The 21,673-nt window shown below is 35.5% G+C and overlaps 1 protein-coding gene across 2 annotated transcripts in view; it reads left to right on the top strand.

Annotated features, from left to right (window-relative positions):
- The first annotated feature begins 1,334 nt into the window (after window positions 1-1,334).
- Window positions 1,335-21,673, top strand: part of LOC126890030 (clavesin-1-like) — a 102,803-nt gene continuing 82,464 nt past the window's right edge. Inside the window, exons 1-2 of one of the 2 annotated variants that reach the window (XM_050658842.1) lie at window positions 1,335-1,578; window positions 19,334-19,496. In XM_050658842.1, the coding sequence (XP_050514799.1) occupies window positions 1,440-1,578; window positions 19,334-19,496 (302 nt within the window). In that variant the 5' untranslated portion in view covers window positions 1,335-1,439. The remainder of the gene's footprint in view (window positions 1,579-19,333; window positions 19,497-21,673) is intronic. The other variant, XM_050658841.1, reaches the window with a different exon arrangement.

The following is a 21,673-nucleotide window of genomic DNA, read 5'->3' on the forward strand; positions in this document are numbered from 1 at the left end:
ATCAAGAGATAGCTATCAAGCTGGGACTTCTCCAAACGGACCATCTCCCGTATTATCAATACGTCCCTGAGAGTATGCTTGAGGATGGCAACTACAAGCTATACTGGGACCGCACTGTGCTCACAGATCAAACAGTGGCACATAATAGACCAGATCTCGTACTAGTTAATAAATTAACAAGACAAACAACACTAATTGATGTGGCGATACCTAACAACAATAATCTACGTAGTAAATTCACTGAAAAGATCGCCAAGTACAGAGATCTGGAAATTCAAATACAAAGGCAATGGAGAATGCAAAGTACCCAGACGATACCTATTGTTATATCTACTACTGGAGTCATTCCGAAGAACCTCCTCGAAAGCATAAAAAGGCTGGGTCTAAATGAACATCTTTACAAGACCATGCAGAAAGCTGTACTACTCGCAACGGCCAGATGTGTACGAAAATTTTTGGGAGATACACCTGCATACCAAGTCACCTAGGGCTCGATAACACGGAAAGAGTCCCACCAGAGCTCAATCCTTTTGATACCGTAGGTATCTGGGATGAGTCAATTTTCCCCTTAGAGGGAGTGTGAGCCGTATGGCTAAATCTGAATAATAATAATAATCTTACGTTCTCCAAGTGCTTCCGTTGCTGCCATTTTGATATTATATCTGATCTTCCTCCAACCTTTTTCTATGTCTTCATCCGGTGTTATGTAGTTTTCATTCAGTACTTTTTGCAGTCTTCTCTGGTATAGATCTCGTGTTGACAAGTCTCGTAGCTGTTCTACTTTTATTCTTGTCTCACATTCAACAGAGTTTTCTTTCCTGTATCAACGTACAAAAAAATGCAATGTTTATATTTAATTCATAATAATAAGGCATATAATCTGTAAACATTTATTTTCGTGTTTTATATTTTTCCTAAACGTTTAATTGATAAAATAAACTATTTAATTATAATATAACATATTTCGCATTATATGTAAAATCATGCAGGAGTTATACTCGCGGCTCACCATTGACCCAACACACCTTTGATGGTTAACTAAATCACCATACCAGTTGAAGGTTAAAGTGGTTATCAAAACTCGTCTAAACGTTGAAAATGACCTGGATGATTTTTGGTACAACCCTGGTAGCTGCTACTACTGCAGTCTAGATACCTTTCATTAAAAAAATTAAAAACACTCTCATTACTTACTGATTATAATATATGCCAATAATAGAAAATAATTCAACTGTATTGCCATAATAAACCTTAACCTTGAAAACAATGACCCCATTAGTCGTGTTGTTTATTTTTATAACCAGTTCCGAAATTATTTAAATAAAAACAAAAAAATACGGCGGTAATCTGCAGTAACACATGCTGAAACCACAATCAGACCATCTTTATTATTCACTTGGTCTGGAGCGTTGACAGTGATAGTCTCGTGAGATTCGAGAATGGATTCAAAACATTTACTTATTACAGACCGTAAAAAAATTCGTGAAGCGTGGGGTAAAAGTGATGAAGATGTGATGCAAGATATTCAAATTATTAGGGTTTGGTTAGGTACACAGAAACATCTTCCTGAAATACCAAGTAAGTTTAATTTATTTACGAATTTTATTTATTTAGTATATATTTATATCCAATCCTGTTACTCCGTAAAGAAGCATAGGGCATCCACGAAGCTTCTCCATTCCCCTCTATTTCTGGCCATGGTTGCTATTTCTCCCCAGGTTTTCTTCATACTGCACTCCATTTGAGTGCTTGTTTTGTTGTCTGTATTTTCTTTCCTCAGGGTGTATCCCAGCCAGTTCCGTCTTTTCCTCTTTATTGTTGTTCTGATGAGTTTTTGTTTGGTTTTTCTCCAAAGTGCTACATTTGTTATGGTATTGGGCCAATATACCTTTAGAATTTTACATAGACATCTATTTACAAAAATTTGGATTTTATTTACATTTCCGTCAGTTATTGCCCATGTTTCACTCCCATAAAGTAGCACAGTTTTCACGTTACTATTAAATAGCCTTATTTTAGTATTTTGGCTAATCTGTGTTGATCTCCATATTTATATTTGCGAGGGTTCCAAAGGTATGTTGTGCTTTTTGTATTCTCTGTTTAGTGTTTAATATCTGCTTGAGCTCCACCTTTTGCACTGATTATACTGCCTACACTAAATTCAAATAAGACATGTAGTGCATGTAAATAAAGATTACAGTTGTTAAAGGTACTCAAAACGAATAAACTCGTGCCATAATAACAGCACTAACAACAATATTATTAACATCACGTTATCATGTCTCTTTTCTCGATTATTAGATTTTAGTGTAGGAAACCGAGGTTAAACTTTTCAAACTCGACACAAGTCCAGTTTTATTTTTCTCTGGTATATCAAGGAGTGCTTATTATGAGCCTTACTTTTTCATAAAAGATTACGCCCCGGAATACTCATTTGCATCTCTTTAAAGGGGGTACTTTGTGGTTTTTGAGAAACGTAGCCCTTCCTGTACGTTTTGCAAAAAAATCCTGAACAGAAATATAAAGAGGACTATATTTCCCACAATTTATTCTCCGACAGCATATGTCTATCACCCACCGTTTAGCGGGGTTGGCGCCCCAAAGTTGACAAGTTTTTTAAAGAGCTGTTTTAGAAAAAAAAATTATTTTTCCCTAACTGTAACGAAAATCAAGAAGAAACCATGCGGCAATTAATCACAAATAAATGGCTGATTCTTTGTTATAGGTTTCATTTAAGGATTATTGCCCATTTTTTAATTACAGGGTGTCAAATTTTAAAAAAACCCCTTTTTATACTATCTGAACCGCTTATGCTAGCGTAAAAAACTTTCAGCGATTACCCGTGTACAACTGTTATTTACAAATTTGTATAACGCACCCCTATATTTTCCCCGGAACCACCCCAAAAGAAAGGAGAATAATTAATAAAGAGAATATGCAAAAATTGATTTTGGGCCACCACTGTGGCTTTAGGGTGCATAGAAAGTAAAATATGCATAATTTATAATGTGTAGCAGACAGTGTGTTCCTTTATTTGCCACAAGTACGTTATCAATAAAATGAATAGTTGACGAACAATAAAAAAACAGAAAGTGGAGTCCGTCAAAGCATTTCTGAGGTTTACGGTGCCACTGTGCCGTAACGGTTGCTTATACGGAAAAAATGCATAGGACCTTATTTTTGTAGAGAAACTAGTGGACTTTAATTCTGTTAAGTTTTGTTTAAAAAAAAACGCATAGGTAATGATAAAATCGTAAAAACATGCTCTCTAAACGTATTTTCAGGGAGAGGGGTAGTTTAAAAAAGGGATGTTGAAATATCCATATATATTTACGAAAACCCTATTGATGATGGAGCATAGGCCCATATGGGTCAAAAAGCGAAAAATTTTTTTCAGCCTGCGTTTAATTTTTTTTGGCTACAGCGTTTGCATCAGGAAATCGCTTTTGGTGTAAATGCATGGGTAATAAGAACGTGCACAAAATAATATGCAGCATTTTAATAAAGGGCATGGTGTGTGAATGATTCCAAAAATAATTTTTTTATTAATTCTCCTTTTTTGTGGTAGTTTTGGGAAAAAATGGGGGAGCATTATACAAATATTTATAAATAACACTTGTAAAAGGGTAATCGCTGAAAGTTTTTTTACGCTAGAATAAGCGGTTCAGATGGTATAAAAAGGTTTTTTTTTAATGTAACACTCTGTAATTAAAAAATAGCCAATTGCCCTAAAATTAAATTATACCTATACCAAAAAATTAGCCAATTTTATTTGTGATTAATTGCCGCAGGGTTTCCTCTTGATTCCCATTACAGTTAGGGAAAAATTTACAGTAAAAACATCTTTGTTAAAAACTTGTCAACTATGGGGCGCCATTCAATTGTAGGAAATATAGACCTCTTCATATTTCTATTCAGGACGTTTTTGCAAAAACGTACAGGAAGGTCTACGTTTCGCAAAAACCTCAAATTACCCCCTTTAAAGGGATGAAAATGGGTGTTCCGGGGCAAAATCTTTTTAGAAAAAGTTAGTCTCATAATGAGCACCCCTTGATATACAAGAAAAAAAATTTAATAATTTACGCGATTATACAAGTGACTGTTCTCCAAAATATTCAAAACGGAAATAGACAATAGACATCTCTTATGTTGCCGGTGACGACATCGCTATTATCAACTTGCGAATAAACTGTAGATAGCAAAATTCTTGAACCTGTTTTATTTCTTGTTGGTTGATGTATAGTTTGTCACAGTTAGATACTCCTATTCTTATCTCTACTGTCTTGTTCGTGTTGATTTTAAGACCCATTTCGGCCGATTTTACCTCTAGCATCCTTAACATGCTTTTCATATCATCTATTGTGTTTGCTACGAAACAGATATCATCTGCGTATTCCATTATTTATTTAGTACGAATATTAAATTTTGTTAAAAAAAAACAATAGGTAGTTAAACTCAAATCTATAATTTTGTTCAAACACTTTTAGGTCTGGATCCCGCGTATGAAAAAAAAGTTGATTAATAGCAAGCTGAAAATTTGTTAATAGCTTAAGGGTGTCTAGTCGGATAAACTTTGATATATGAGAACACTGAAACAGGGGCAGTTTTAATTGTGTAATAAGTTAAAAATTTGGAACGGTCAGACCACGAAAACGACACATTTATTTTGTCCGACAGAATAGACTTAAACTCTCCGAACAGAGATTAAACTCTCATGCAAAAATCAGACTGCTATTTATCACCTGTCATAATTCCTGTCATTTGAGATATTCTACACGTTCCACTCATTATAACGCCTATTTGGTGATAAATAGCAGTCTGATTTTTGCATGAGAGTTTAATCTCTGTTCGGAGAGTTTAAGTCTGTTCTGTCGGACAAAATTCATGTGTCGTTTTCGTGGTCTGACCGTTCCAAATTTTTAACCTGTTCCACAATTAAAACTTCCCCTATTCCAGTGTTCCCATATATCAAAGTTTGTCCGACTAGACACCCTTAAGCTATTAACAAATTTTCAGCATGCTATTAATCAACTTTTTTTTCATAAGCGGGATCCAGACCTATTTCGCTTAAAAAGTTTATTCAAATACTAACAACAAATGATAAGAATATGTCAAACATAGATCCGTACCTCAGAACAAAAGTGTATAAAGTCACAAAATGTAAATTTTACAGGAGAGCGAAAATAAAAATAATTTTTAGTGTTTTGTAGCATTTTCCATTTAATACAATAAATTTTATTTAGCAAATTCTTATAAATGTCAATAATCATCATTGTTCCTTTTACCACCAAAAAGAAAATTTTTTGAAAACTACTGTTTTTGGAAAAAATGGACTTAACACATTTTCGCTCTGAAAAATAAATTTTTGACTGTGGCTTAATATTAATTTTGCTACCTATCCTATTGCAAAGACAAAGCTCTATTACGAAAAATATCATACCTATTTTACAAAATTAAGGAAATGTTTGGATAAAAAGAACTAAAAATATTATACGGAGGTATTTGTCACAAAACCATTAATACGAGTACTAAAAAATCTACTTAAAATGCCGAATTAAAAAAAACAGAAATGGTTGTAACACAACTGTGTTTTTATTAACTAAAAAAATTAACAATAACTTTTTGAAGAACCTACATAAAGAAGTAATTAAAAACTTAACAATTGTAGGGCTACTGCCGCTATGTCAGTAATTTGAATTGTGTCTTTATGCACTAGAGACTAGAGTCTAAAAAAATCGTGAGTCCTCGCTGAAACCCATTTTATTAGAAGATCATTGAATTTTTTAGTACTTATCGGATTTAAGGTATCTCTCAACGAAATCAGAAAATCTTCTACAGATTGATGATTTCTTCTACCAATTCTTCGGTTAAGTCTACATTCTTAAATTCCAAATCGAAGTCTGTTTTAAAGTGCAAAACGCCAGTATTTTCTTGTTTGAATTCTGAATTACATACATTTTATAGTGTTTTTGAAATTAATTTTTTTCATTATTCTCAGTTTTATTTTTATTTTGAAACGCCGAATCGCAAGAATTGCAGTTTATTAAAGTCTTTAAAATTAGAAATTGTCATTTCATACACTTTGAAATATTTGTTTTTTCCGAAAATTTTAGCCGACTGTAACCAATCCTATGGAGTAGAAAATAATTTGAAAATTAGGGCATTTTTTAGCCTCTCGTTCTATAACTGTGTGTATACGGTCCACCTCCATATGCGTATGCCCTCGCAAAAAGCATTTGTGAGTGATTTCTTATAAATGTGGATATCTCAAAAGTAGATAAAAGTAGCACATAATCATTTGTAAGTTCTGGTTTTGGGATGAGCAATAATTGGTCCAAATAACAATAGAAAGTTTTGCTTTGAGGTTTTTAATGAATGAATTGGACCAAGCATGAGGCCATTCCGTTTCCACCTCGACCAGCAGCAATAATTGATTCATCCCACATTAAACAGTTCGCCTGTTTTTCCGTTGAATCATAAATTGTATTAAAACACCAGAGTTTTAGACTGTAAAAACTTTGAGGATCAGTTAGCTTTGGGCAAGGAAGAGATTTTTGTAAATCTATCATTAAAACTTTTTGTCCAGGGCTATTGATGGATATTCCCTTGTCTATATGTTTCAATTTGTACCATCACTTGTAATGTTTCTCACTCAGCTTCAGACGTTGACTGTCTTAGATTTATTAGAAATTCATCACATTTATCACAAGTGTCTTTTGAAGGAACAGCGAATGGTAAATTTAATTCTGTATTAAAAATGTGATTGTAAAGCCATTCTTTGTCGACTTCGTACAAAGGAATGTTTTTCAATTCTTTGTCGACTTCGTACGAATGAATGTTTTTCAAATCTCATTCTTTCTTAAACATCCTAAACGTTGTAGAAATTCGCCGTCCTTCTTCGACTATAATGTGATTCTTCATATGGATCGTCGATTATATGCTCATGAATCCTATCCTTTACCTCATTCTTTACTTTATTTTTAGAAGGCTGCTTTCCTCTATTGTCACATTATACAACTCCAATTGTTTGCATTTTTTCAAGTGAACATCTAACATTAGATTGAGAAATATCTAGAGTCTCTTTTCTTAAATGGTAAAAAAATATTTCCAGTTACAATGGCCAGCTTGAGCACCTGTTCGTTCTCTTTTTCTTTTGATACACTTTTTTTCAAGATACGAACATAAAAACTGTTTTTTTGGATCTATGGTTGTCCCATGATTCCAAAATTGTCGGTGAATTTGTGCTCTCTAAGGCACAAACTTGCCAAATTTTAAAAGATTGTGGACTTAATGCTTTGCCTGAGTTGCATTATGTGGGACATAATACTTTTTCTTGGACATAATATGTTTTTGCCCTTGGAAACGTATACACCATTTTGGATCTAATACATTTGAAGTGCAGAAGATACTCTTTTGCTCTAAGCGAAGTGTGGACTTAATACTGTTCATACGAGGCTATTTTGGCCAATTTCAGTCGAAACAGCGAATAAGAAACACCAGTGAATAGAGCGGAAAATTTAAGCCCAGTGAGCTAAAAAAGTAGAAAACTGAAATTTTGGACTTAATACAGTTTTGCTCTGAGATACGGAGATGTATTAATGTATACCGGGTGGTGAATCGTCAAACGGGCCTATGGCCAATCGTCAAACGATTGGCGAAACAATTAGTGCAGTCACTGAAGGTTTTCACCCTATTTATTTTAACACTGTTTTATTTTAAAAATTTTGACTAATTTAGAAGGCATATTTTTGAAAAAAAAAATGTGATTTAAAGAAATCAGAATTTTTCAAGTTTTCGTAAATTTCATTTTCTTTTGACAATAACTCCAAAAATACTCAGTATACTGAATAATAATTGCGTTTAATAATAATAGCGTTTATTGTCCAACAGAATCCATTTACAGGACAAAATTTTACACAAAAAAAAATTAAATAAAATATTAGTAATTCATAGGTAGGTACTAATAACACATCAAAATTTTTACAAAACTAAATTTGAACGTAAAAAAATAAATTATTAATCACCTAGGTAGATCTTGGCCATAGAAATAAGTTGCTTTAAACTGCAGTTAAATATAGTGCAGTAAATACTTAAGGCATTATAATAGCTGCACATGACGAATAGAGGAGAATTCAACATAAGATTAGTTCTAGCTTGTGTATTTCTGAATGTAATCGAATTTCTTACTGGATTAGACGGAACGTTAAAATTTATTTGTCGAAGGATATCAGGGCTGTCAATGAGATTATGTAGTAGCTTGTACAGGAATACTAGGGAGGCATTAATTCGTCTAGATTCTAATGATACTACGTCCAAACCGCTACATAACTCATTATTGCTGATACCCCTCCTAGGATATACCATTAATTTTGCAACGCAAAAATTTTAAAAATTTACGCTGTACCCGTTCTATAATTTGGATATGTACATCATAAAATAATATATAAACTTAAGAAATGATATAGAACTAAATTTTAGTTTTCTACTTATTAAAGCTTTTACTTATCTTTCAATTCTTGTATGATAAAAAATAACCGAGATAGAAACGTTTAAATCCTAAATTTTACTGTGAGTATCATGTAACCGGGACCGTTTAACCTTTTGTCTTTTAAAAGATAATGGATTTAGATTAGGAAGTTACGATGAATACGAAGTTATAGCCCTTGCAATTATTTTTTTTTTGTTTTTTGAGGTATCCTTTAACTACTCACCAAATTTCATGAAAATCGATGGAGGTTCAACGAAATCGGAGGTAAAAACCGTCAATGACTGCACTTTCAGACATATAAAAATAATAAAAAAAAATCATAGATTTCACCATTTTCACCATTTTTTATTAATTGAGCCCATCAGAATCAAAATCTGCTAAATGAGAAATTATCCATTTTCCTTTTTTTACATACTTTCAAAGTTCAAGTGTATATTAACCTACAGGCATAAAGTTTCTGATCAAAACCTTCTAAATCCGCTTTAAAATACCAGTGGAATGTTGACGTTAGAATAAAACCCTACTGTGCCATAACTTTTATGCAAAATACTTCTTTTTCTTGTATATTTTGTCTGTTCAATACCCAATTTTAGTGCATTAATTGCGCCTAAGGGCAGTTGAAAATGAAGAATTTGGGCAATATTATGTGGGGTTAAAATCAACATCTGCTAAATCCAAACTAAAAGTACAAATTACTGAAGATGTAACGGGCAAGCAGAAAAATGCCTGTATACGTATAAGAAATTATTGTACCTTTTATGACATTTGTTGATTTCCTTTTGATTGAGAAATACCGGAATACTTTGTGGAAAATTTGCATTTTTAATGTTTTTTTAGTCTCTTGAAAAATTTTAAAACATGGATCTAGCAGGTTTTGATTATATAGACCTCAATTTTGTTGTCTATATAGTCCAGTCATCAGAGATGAAATATAGAATAAGGTACAGTTAAATATTCTAAGATTCTCCAGACCTATTTTAAAAAAATTGGGTTTAAGCTCTACTTATCATCTACTTCAAACTCTACAATAAGCCGGGATACCCTCTTAATTTTTTAGGGGTGAAAACTACCCCTTACCGCAAAACATTGTAAAACCGTAGATTTTAGCAGGTTAAAATAATGTTTGACTGTATTATTTGTGTATTTTATAATATTATTTAACCCGCCGTTATACGCGTCTTACGCGCCTCAGTAGCTCTAAATAGTTGTTTTGAGCTGCATCCAAATCATTCCCTCGGGTTCTTTAGCCATGAAATCAGTCTTCTTCCGATGCTTCTTCTGCCATCTTCTCGCTCCGTATCACATATCCGAAATACTACTACAGCTTTCTTTCTTTAATTGTAAGTTCAACTTCCTTTTCTTTACCTATTCTACTCAGTACTTCATTGTTCGTAACTCTATCTACCCAGGAAACCCTCATAATTCTTCTATAGGTCCACATTTCAAAGGCGTTAAGTCGTCTCATTGTCTCTACATTTAACACCCACCATTCCACTCCATAGTATAGTACACTGTATACGTAACATTTTGTTAGGCATACTTTAAGAGATAATGTTAAACCTTTGCTACATAGGACCTTTTCATAGAATTAGAACGTGCTTTTTCGATTCTGACTTTAATTTTTGCAGTGTAGTCATTATTTTTTCTGTTATAAGGGTTCCTAGGTAAGTGTACTTTTTTAATCTTTCGATTTGCCTGCTGGCCCCCGACTATCAAGATTTCGTTAGTATTATAGTTGTTTTAGTAATTTTCATAAACTTTGTCTTTTTGATATTGAGAGAGAGTCCGTACTCCCTATTACACCTTACCATTTTACTCATGAGTCTTTCCACGTCTTGTAAACTATCGGCTATTATTACTGTATCATCTGCATATCTGATGTTGGTAACTTCAACTCCATTTACTCTTATGCCGACTATTTCATCTTCCAGAGTTTCTCTTCAGATTTTTATTTTTTTGCATTTCCATGAGTCGATCATGTTTTACTTTATCAAACGCTTTATTGTAGTCTATAAAACAGGCGAGACGTAAAGAGGGCGGTTAACATCCAAACATCTCTGTGTCAGCACGATGAAGAAGAATAATGCCTCTGTGGTACCCATACCATTGCGGAACCCAAATTGAGTGTCACTCTTATCCAACTCCAATTTAGAGTGTATTCTGGTGTGGATAAGTTTCAACAGAATCTTCAAAGTATGTGACATTAAGCTTATGGTTCGGTAGTCGCTGCATTCTTTGGCATTCACTTTCTTTGGCAAACACACAAATGCTGATGTAAACATTTCTCTAGGGTTTCTCAGGTTTATTACACTATTATTAATATTTCCCTAATAATATCTGGTTTTTTAAACCGACTCCAGCCTTTAAGATAGATCCTGTAAAGAAATCCTAATAGAAATGCCTCATGACATCAAAAAAAAAAATGATTACTGAACTTGAAAGAAGAAATAATAAAGGTCCTATGTACGGCCTGAGTTAAGTATGCACTCTCCATAACTTAACGATAGCCAATGAAAAGGGCACCCAAGTGATGAAGTATTAGCAGTGTAAAATTGAAAGAAGTAATCTGGACACGGAAAATAAGTATCCCAAGAGAAACTAAGCAATAGATAGTGACTACCGGCAGAGCCCTGCAGTCTGTGAGAAGACTAATGTCACACTGTTGGTTCTTGAAACCTTAGTTGAGTCGTCTTTAACTTCCATTCAGTCGTGACTTCCTCAGAGAATTAATAACCATGGCCCAGCATAAAAGTACCTTCCACCACGTAACCTTATAGCTCTCTGATAAGTTAGACCACCATAGTTCCACAATTAACGCTAAAAAAATTAGTTTCTTATCTTCCATCGATTTATTTATTTGTCTTCTTCTTCTTCTTCTTCTTCTTCTTCTTCTTCTTCTTCTTTCTAGCATGATCGATCATGCTGATAGGCTACTGCCTGTTCTTTGCCATCAAGTCTTCCCCGGACGATGCTGTCCAGGATTCTTGCCATCGTTTTGGTGGTCTATACCCTGTGGTCTTTTACCTACTGGTTTATTCGTTTTAATGCTTTTAACGAGTCTGCTGTCCTCCATTCTCTTTACAGTGAGAAGTTCATGTTTGTGAGATGTGCATGTTTGTTCCAATATCTTCGTCTGTCTGACCTATCTTCCTATGTCATGTATTCCACAGTTTTGTCTGATGTCTTCACTTCTTATTCTGTCACGTAGAGTTTTTCCTTGTATACTTCTTAGTGTTCTCATGTTTTCCTAGTGTTCTCGAAAGTGGTGACCGAGAAATAGCCGATGAGCTTTTACACAACATCGATACAGCTAGACGCCAAAAATGGATAAAGACTGTCGAAAACCTTGACTTCAAAAAATCAAGCCGGCAGGCATGGTCCTTGTTGCGGAAAATTGGAGGAGCTAACCAGCTGGAATCCAGAGAGTCTAAAATGTCTCCTAACAAGGTTGCCTCCCATATAGTATCTCTATCCAGAGCTCCACGAGATCGAACACATACTACCAACGTGAAAAGAGACTTAAGGGCATTAAAACAAATGAACAGAACGAACTCCGAATATTCAGCAAGAATACTTATTTCTGAAATCACACATGCGCTGAAAGAAATGAAATCAGGTAAAGCACCTGGCTTTGATGGTATCCATCCAGAGTTCTTGATACACAGTGGTGCATACACGAAACAGTGGCTTGCTATGTTCTTTAATGATATACTTCAGTCAGGTAACATTCCTTTCTCACTTAAGCGAACAAAGATAATTACAATTCCGAAACCGGGCAAATCAAACGATAAGTCAGAAAACTACCGCCCCATAGCTCTACTCAGCATGGTATATAAACTATTAGAAAAGCTTCTCCTCAACAGAATTAGTCACAGGATACTAGAAAATGTCCCCATTGAACAAGCTGGCTTCCGCCCTCATCGAAGCTGTACGGACCAAGTGCTGTCATTAACAACTTTTATAGAAGCTAGTTTTCAAAAGAAACAAAAGACAGCAACAGTATTTATAGATCTAACAGCAGCATATGATACTGTTTGGAGACAGGGATTAATATATAAACTGTCCCGCATTATCCCCTGCAGAAAGATAATTAACCTCATTGACAACATGCTGACCAACAGAGCCTTCCAGGTTATAATGGGAAAGGAGACGAGTAGACAGATGAAACTTAACAATGGTCTTCCACAGGGTTCTGTCCTTGCTCCTTTACTTTTCAGCCTCTATATTGCTGACATGCCTGAAACCGAATCTCGGAAGTTTGGATATGCTGACGACTGGACCCTTGCAACAAGCCACCAATCTTTAGAAACTACAGAAATCACTCTCACGAATGACTTATCCATCCTCAGCGAATACCTTAAGAAATGGAGACTACAGCCAAGTACTACAAAAACTGAAGTATCAGCTTTTCATCTAAACAACAAGTTGGCAAACAGAGAATTACGAGTGTATTTTAATAACAAGCTGTTAAAACACAATAAATACCCGAAATACCTTGGGGTTACTCTAGACAGAACGCTCACATTCAGAGAACACCTGACGAAAACAGCAGCAAAATTGAAAACACGCAACAATATAATACAGAAACTCTGCGGCACTACATGGGGGTCCACAGCATCAACATTAAGATCCTCTGCTCTTGGCCTGATATATCCGGTGGCAGAATACTGTGCTCCAGTGTGGCTAAATAGCAGGCATACCTACCTGGTCGACACCCAACTAAACCGTACTATGCGTATGATAACAGGCACAATTAAGCCCACCCCTACAATGTGGCTACCTACCCTTAGTAATATACCACCACCCAACCTACGCCGCGAACATGCATTGGTTAAAGAATATAACAAAATAATGGACAGTCGCCAGCTTCTAGTCCACAACGACATCCCCGATATTCTTGGAAACCGTCTCCGATCCAGATTACCCCCTCTACAATCTGCTCAAGCGCTGCAGCAATCCAACTTTGACTTAAATACCCGATGGAGAGAAGATTGGGAAAGTAGAACAGATCCGCATTACCATAGTCTACCGGACATCATAGGGAAACCTGGCGAATTTGAACGTCCCCGTAAGATTTGGGCAGCCCTTAATCGAATTCGAACAAACTGTGGAAGATGCGCCGACTCCCTCCACAGATGGGGTAATCTCCCCTCGCCTTCTTGTGACTGCGGCGCTGCAAGACAGACGATCAGTCACATTGTTCAGGACTGCCCACGCAGAGCATACACAGGCGACCCTATAGACTTTGTAATGGCAACCGAAGGGTCAATCGAATATATAAAAAAATTGGACATCTGTTTGTGATGCATTGTATAATGCAAAAATCTAAATATATTCTGTGATATACTTAAGCCATACGCTAAATAAATAAATAAGTGTTCTCATTTCAACTGTTCTCATCATTTGTAACGTTCTATTTGTGCTTGATCTTGTTTCTGCCGCATATTTTCTGCGCTATAGTAGGTCTTATTGTTGTTTTATATATTTTAACTTTGTTTTCAGTATTTAGATATTTGTTCTTTCATACGATTTCTTTCAGGCATCCCGAGATTCCAGCTGCTTTAATTGTTTGTTCTCTGACCTCTTTTGAGAGATTTCCATAAATTGTTATTTCCGCTATAAGATATTTGGACTGATTCACCTTTTCCACAGTTTTGGAGTCATCATCATCATCATCATCAGTGGCGTTACAGCTCTTTTTGAACAGCCTTCTTCAGAACAATCCTCAATTCGCCCCTGTCTCTGGTAACTCTTCTCCATGCTCTAATTCCAATAGATTTTAAATCAGTTTCTATGTTGTCTTGGTACCTAAGTCTCGGTCTTCCTCTTGCTCGTTGTCCTATCGGCCCTCTTCGGTCAAAAACTTTTCTGACTATGGCATCTTCCTCTCGCCTGATTACATGACCTATCCATCTAAGGCGTGCTACCTTAATGAATTCTACAAGGTCAGGTTCTCCAAAATTTCTATACAACTCAAAGTTGTAACGCCTGCGCCACAAACCTTGTTCTTTTATGCCACCATATATTCGTCTTAAAATTTTTCGCTCAAAACGTTTGAGCAGTTCTTGGTCATTCTGAGTAAGTGACCAAGTTTCTGAGCCATATGTTAGCTTATATTAGTGCTCTTATTAGTGTTTTGTAGACAGTCAAGGGAAAACCCATGAATATAAATATAATCCAGACTTACGCACCAACTGCTGATAAATCAAATTCTGAAATTGAGCGCTGGTACACAGAATTGGAAACCATCATTAAACTAGTTCGAAAAACTGAAATAACCATTAAAATGGGAGACTTTAACGCTAAAGTTGGGAATGAACCAGTGCCAGAAGTGGCTGGCAAATGGGGACTAGGTAAAAGAAATGACAGAGGCGACAGATTGATAGAATTCTGTCAGCAACATGAGTATGTAATTACTAACACCTGGTTTAAACTACCACCAAGAAGGTTATATACCTGGAAGTCCCCACAGGATAGAGAACATAACATCGTCCGCAACCAAATTGACTTTATTGTTGTTAATAAAAGGTACCGAAACTCTTTCAAAAGCGTAAAAACTTTCCCTAGTGCTGACATTGGTTCCGATCATAATCCAGTTGTGGAGCAGATAGAAGTGCGACTAAAAATATGTAAACCACCACAAAAGAAGACTATTAGACGCATATCCGAACAACTTAATGATGAAAAAACCAAAAAGAAAACAGAAGAGCAGCTGAAAAACAAACCTAAAGAAATTACCAACAAGGAAGACAGAGCAAAAGATATAGAACAAAACTGGGAGGAAATCAGACACGTCCTTGCAACGGCAACCGAAATGATAACAGAACAACGACCACGGAAGCAAAGATGGATGACGGAGGAAATATTAGATTTAATGGATTAAAGAAGAAAATGCAAACAGCACAATGTAATGTACAAAGCAATAAATAGAACCATTAAACAAAAAATAAAAATTGCAAAAGAAAAATGGATAACAGAACAATGTGAAGAGATCGAAAACTTATATAAAAAACATGATGACTTCCATCTTCATAAGAAACTCAAGGAATTCACCGGCACGACATACTCACAAGGACCAAATAATCTAACCAACGCAGAAGGCAAACTGATTTCAAGCCCTGAAGAACAAATAAACATATGGGAAGACTATATAAAGGAACTCTTCTATGACATCAGAGAACCTCCTACATTAAATAAAGAAAACGACGAAGGTCCTCCAATACTGAATTCCGAACTGGAATATGCTCTACGTCAACTAAAAACAACAAATCTGTAGGAAAAGATAAAATACCAGCTGAGCTATTGAAGTTAATCAACGAGGAACACTTAGACCTCCTTCTTTGACTATTTAATAATGTTTACAATACAGGGGCAATCCCTAAAACATGGCTTGAATCCGTCTTCATACAACTGCCTAAAAAGAAGAACGCCAAATTATGCCAGGACTTCCGCCTTATAAGTCTATTAAATAACATTCTGAAGCTTTTCTTGCGAATCATACAGAACAGAATATATAAAAGATGTGACGAGGTCACCGGTCAAGAACAATTTTGCTTCAGAAAAGGTATGGGGACACGAAAAGCAATATTCTGTCTTCAAACTCTGGCACAAAGGTGCAAAGATCAGCAAGTAGACCTTTTTGTCTGTTTTATAGATTTTGAGAAAGCGTTCGATAGGGTGAAGCACAAGACCTTAATAGAGAGATTGAACGACATCGGAGTCGACAAAAGAGATTCTAAAATTATAGAGGCTATTTATTGGAATCAGACAGCAACCATAAAGACCAATGGTAACACGTCAAGGCCAATTGAAATTCAACGAGGTGTTAGACAGGGTGGTGTGCTATCACCCATACTGTTTAACGTCTACTCTGAGGTAATATTTGCGAACGCTTTATCGCGCTCTTTAGAAGGAATCATGATAAACGGCCAAAGAGTAAATAACATCCGCTATGCAGATGACACGGTATTAATGACTGATTCGGACCATAGTCTGCAGATACTGTTGGATAGGGTTACTGAGAGTTGTGAAGAAATGGGGATGAAGATCAATACTGCGAAAACCAAAGTTATGAAAATATCAGGGAACAAAAATTTACCTCTTCCAATATATGTGAAACACCAACAGCTTGAATACGTAAGCCAATACAAATATCTTGGTTGCTGGTTCAACAATCAACTTGATTATAAGCAAGAAGTAAGGGCGAGAATAGAGATAGCCCGACAGGGGTTTATCAAAATGAAAAGCTTATTTTGTAACAGTAGCATAAGTATCAGCCTTACATGTCGTTTTCTGCATTGCTATGTGTGGTCAATACTTTTGTATGGAACGGAGGCCTGGACACTCAACACAACACTGATGAACAAGTTAGAAGCCTTTGAACTCTGGCTTTATAGAAGAATCTTGAAAATACCTTGGACAGCCCACACCACAAAAGAAGATGTTCTGAGGAGAATAGGTATAGATAGGGAACTGCTAAAAATCATTAAAGTCAGAAAAGTTAGCTACCTGGGACACATAATGAGAAACGAAAAGTACCGCCTCGCGCAACTGATCATCCAGGGTAAGATTGAAGGAAAAGGGGGTCCCGGTAGACGCCAGATTTCATGGCTTAGAAATATCAGAGACTGGACCGGTCTTGATTCAACATCTTTGTTTAGAGCCGCATTGGACAGAGACAGATTTGCCAGTGTAGTCGCTAACCTCCGCTAAAGGAGAAAGCACCACAAGAAGAAGACAGTCAATTTAATTTTTCTAGGTATTTTTGAGGCCATCTGTCTTCTTAAGCCATAGTAGCACTTATTGGCGAGCACTATTCTTCTTTTAATTTCTTCACTGACATTGTTATCTTTAGTTAGCAGCGAGCCTAAGTATATGCAGGTGTCGACACCTTCCAGTTCTAGGTCGTCAATTATTATTCTTGTAGGTGTCGGGTTGCTTGACCTAGTGCAACACATATATTTGGTCTTTTGAACATTTATATTTAGCCCCATTCGCTGTGCAGATGCTTTTAACGACCGAAATGCTTCAGTCAGAGATTCTTTAGATCTACCTATGATGTCTATGTCATCTGCGTATCCGACAATTTGTATTGATTTATTAAAGATAGTACCATTCTTATTAATTTGGGACTCTCGAATTATTTTTTCTAATGCCAGGTTAAATAAGAGACACGATAGTCCATCACCCTCTCTTAGTCCATTTTTGCAATGGAAGGGTCTTGAGAAATTGTTCTGGATCTTTACAACGCTCTCTGCTCCTGTGAGCGTAAGTTCAGTTAATTGGACAAGATAAAGCGGTATTTTAAATTCTACCATAGCAAGTAGAAGTTTACCTCTATTAACTGAGTCGTATGCGGCTTTGAAATCCACGAATATGTGGTGGGTGTCGACTCCGAACTCTAGGGTTTTTTCAAGGATCTGCCTCACTGTAAATATCTGGTCCGTTGTTGATTTATTAGGACGGAAACCGAACTGATATCCTCCTACTATTTCTTCAGCCTAGGGGAGAAGTCTTTTGTACAATACGTTAGATAACACTTTATATGCCATATTAGGTAGAGTAACGCCTCTATAATTATCACACACCATCATGTCTCACTTTTTGTGTAGAGGACACAGTACACCCAACTTCCAGTCTGTGGGTGTTTCTTTCTGTTACCAAATTGTAGTTATCAGTTTATGCATGTGTTTCAAGAGGATGTCGCCGCCGTTTTTGAAGAGTTCAGCAGGAAGATTATCCGAACCGGGGGCTTTGTTATTTTTAAGTGTTAAGATGGCTTCTCTAATTTCTTCTTCGGTGGGGAGTGGCTGCCGATCATCTTCATTAATTTGAAGCATGGGATCCTCCATCTCGCCATCTTCATAATTGCCACTAAGTAGTTCTTCAAAATGTTGCGCCCTGTTTAATATATGTTCCTTGTTACTAATTATATAGTCGTACCTATCTTTACAGGCTATTATTCTGGGTTTGAGGTCTTTTCTGCAGCTATTTATCTGTTGGTAGAATTTTCGTATGTCTTTTCCATTGTGGTAGTTAACAATTTCGTTTAAAGTGTGTTCGTATTGTTCTTTATTTTTTCTTCTGAACATTCTCTTTTCTTCCCTTCTAAGATTTTCATAATATTCGAGAGTTGATCTCGTTCTGCGCTGCTGGAGTCTCTTAGATGCTTCATTTTTTGTTGGTTAATATGTCTACACTGTTCGTCGAACCAATCCTCATTTTTTCTGCGACCTTTTTTGCGTTAGATATTCGTGCTCTGAGCTTTGATTTTATAAGGTAGTGGTCGAAGTGGACAGTTTTGGAGTAAATTTCTAATTTGCACCTTATTGGTTCTTTGTAAATTATTAGGCGCTTAGTCTTCTCGGTGTTGATGAGCATTTTAGTTCTTTAGCTTTAATATTAAATGCATGCAGCCTTTGGAGATTGTCTTCAGAATCGGCGATAACAACATCATCGTCAGCGTAGCAAACGACTCTAAAGAATGTGTATCCATCTTAAATCCAGCTGTTCTGGGAAGGTTTTCTATTATTTTGTCCATTATTAAATTAAGTATGATAGGGCTCAGTGAATCGCCTTGACGGATTCCTGTGTTTATAACTATGTCTTCTGTTGTCAAATGTCCTACTCTTATTTTTGTTTTACATTGTTTGTTAATATCGTGTACTAGGTTAATTAGCCTGTGGTTTGGCCCCTTTTCTCCCATTATTTCTAACACGTCCTTTAATCGCACTCTGTCAAAAGCCTTGGTCATATCGACGAAACACATATGCAGGTTTATCAAATTCTATGGATTTTTCCCATCTTTATTTATAAATAATAATAATATAATTTTTTTTGTTTTAGCTGATGCTATGATCGAGTTTTTTTTAACAAATTGTAAATATAGTATAGAGAAAACAAAGCAAAATTTAGATATGTACTATACTGCCAGAGACTTGGTACCTGATGTATACCGCAACATTAATCCAACCATACCATCTCAAGTAGAGGCAGCGTACGCAACAGCGTAAGTGTTAAAATATTCTGCATGCTTTGCGGCCATTTTCATGGCATTTATAATATGTCGATTTTTTAGTTTATCTTTAGTATGTCACAAGAAGGTTTTTTAATGGAAAATCTTGGTTTTTAGTCTTATCTGTTAATTTGTATATTTTAACATCCCTAACTTCAGATCTCGTAATTTTTAAATACACTACAGTTATTTTTGCTTATACACGATATATACACTACATTCTTTTTGTGTTTTTTTTTAATACAAAAAGAAATTTATTAAAAATTATTCTTTTTACTATAACGAAAAATTTTTCCCCGCTCATAATTCGAAGTTAATTTTATGAGTTTTTAACCTTAAGATTTTTACCACTAAGAATCTTTTGTGACTATTTTGACTGTTTTAAATTTATGTATAGCATAAGAAATTTTAATGTATGTTTAAGCTTTTAATAATAAAACCTGTTGTAATGACATTGTTTTATACATCTATATGTAAGTAACTTTACTATCATTAGAACTGATGAAGTGTAGGAATACTGCACGAAACGTCTTCTATTCAAAGATTGAAATAGTTTTTTTTCACTTGTCTCGTTGACTAATAACCTCAACTACAGACCAATTTTCTCCTCACTTGCTTTATACAGTATACTTAAATTTAAAACAGTCGTACTTCTTGCTACTTTAGGCAGGGATGTATAATGTCTCCATTACTATTTAATTATTATAGTGAAGCCATTTTTGAAGACCCGTTACTATCTCAAAGTGAAGGAATAATAATTAACGAAAGATTTATTAACAACACCTTAACGACACCTTGATTATGGCAAGCGCTGCTGAACAACTACAATTAGTGCTAAACAACACATACAGTTTGTGTGAAAAATATGGACTAAAAATGAATGTATTAACAAGACCAAATACATGATAATGTCAAAGAAAACAAATATACAAACAAACAAATATACACCGTTATTAGGCGTCAACGCCCTTCGGTAGGGATGTAAGCCCTTATGCCTTGCCGTACTGCTCCTCCATAGGCCTATCAGACACCAGTTTATTCCAGACCAAATCGTAGATTCTATTGAATTTTATACTACGACATTGGCCTTTTTTATTTTTTAAACAACCGGCTCAAGCCCCGGCTGGGGCTCGAACCTCGATCGTTAATCCGCTAGATTTGTCGATTGAGTGCGCCTCAGCCCACTGAGCCATCTGATCGAATACAAACAAACATACATTTGGCAAATTTACCGATAGAAAGGGTTAATAAATACAAATATCTAGAAACCTGGACTTCAGACAATAACGACCAAACAACAGAAATACATACCAGGATAGAAATAGCATGATTGTATCTAATACATTCTTCAACTTACCAAAGAGAAGACTTTATACGTGGAAATAACCCCAGGAAAATGGCTAAATAATAATTCGAAACCAGATTGATTTTTTACTGATAAACGAACGATACAGAAACTCCTTAAAATCCGTTAAGGCTTACCCAGGCGCAGATGTCTATTCAGACCATAGCCCTCTAATAGCGCAAATGAGTATTAAACTAAAAAGATTGGAGCAGAAAAGGGGAGAAAACCAGATAGGCGTCAGTCATTTATGTAACCTGCAGGTAAAGGAGCAACTGCAAAGATGTATTAATAATAATTTGAAAATACTTCATGAAAAAGAAACATCTCAGCCAACGAACAACATAGATAAAAAATGGCAAAACGTAAAAATGGCGATAACAAGAACTGCGAAGAAAATTCTGACTAAATAAAAACCAAAAATAAAGCAAAGATGGATGACTGATAAAATCCCTCTTCTCATGGACAATCAGAGAATAATGAAAGGAAAAAACGAACAAAGGTATAAATAAATACAGAAAGAAATCAAAAAAGAAATTAGAATAGCAAAGGAAGATTTTTATAAAAGAAAATGTGAAGAAATAGAGCAATTGCAGGCAAAACATGATATTTTTAATGTACATAAAAAAGTGAAAGAACTTGCAGGTACACAAAAACGTAAGCAGCCAAATACCCTATATAATGTCAACGGAAACATAATAACAGAACTAGAAGAACAGTTGAAGACATGGAAAAACTATGTTGAAGAACTCGTTGCAGATGATAGACAACAATCTGAACTAAGTAACATACAAGGAGACGAAGATCCAGAAATAACGGAAGAGGAGGT

This window comes from Diabrotica virgifera, chromosome 8 (assembly GCF_917563875.1).
Source record: "Diabrotica virgifera virgifera chromosome 8, PGI_DIABVI_V3a".
Lineage (NCBI taxonomy): Eukaryota > Metazoa > Arthropoda > Insecta > Coleoptera > Chrysomelidae > Diabrotica > Diabrotica virgifera.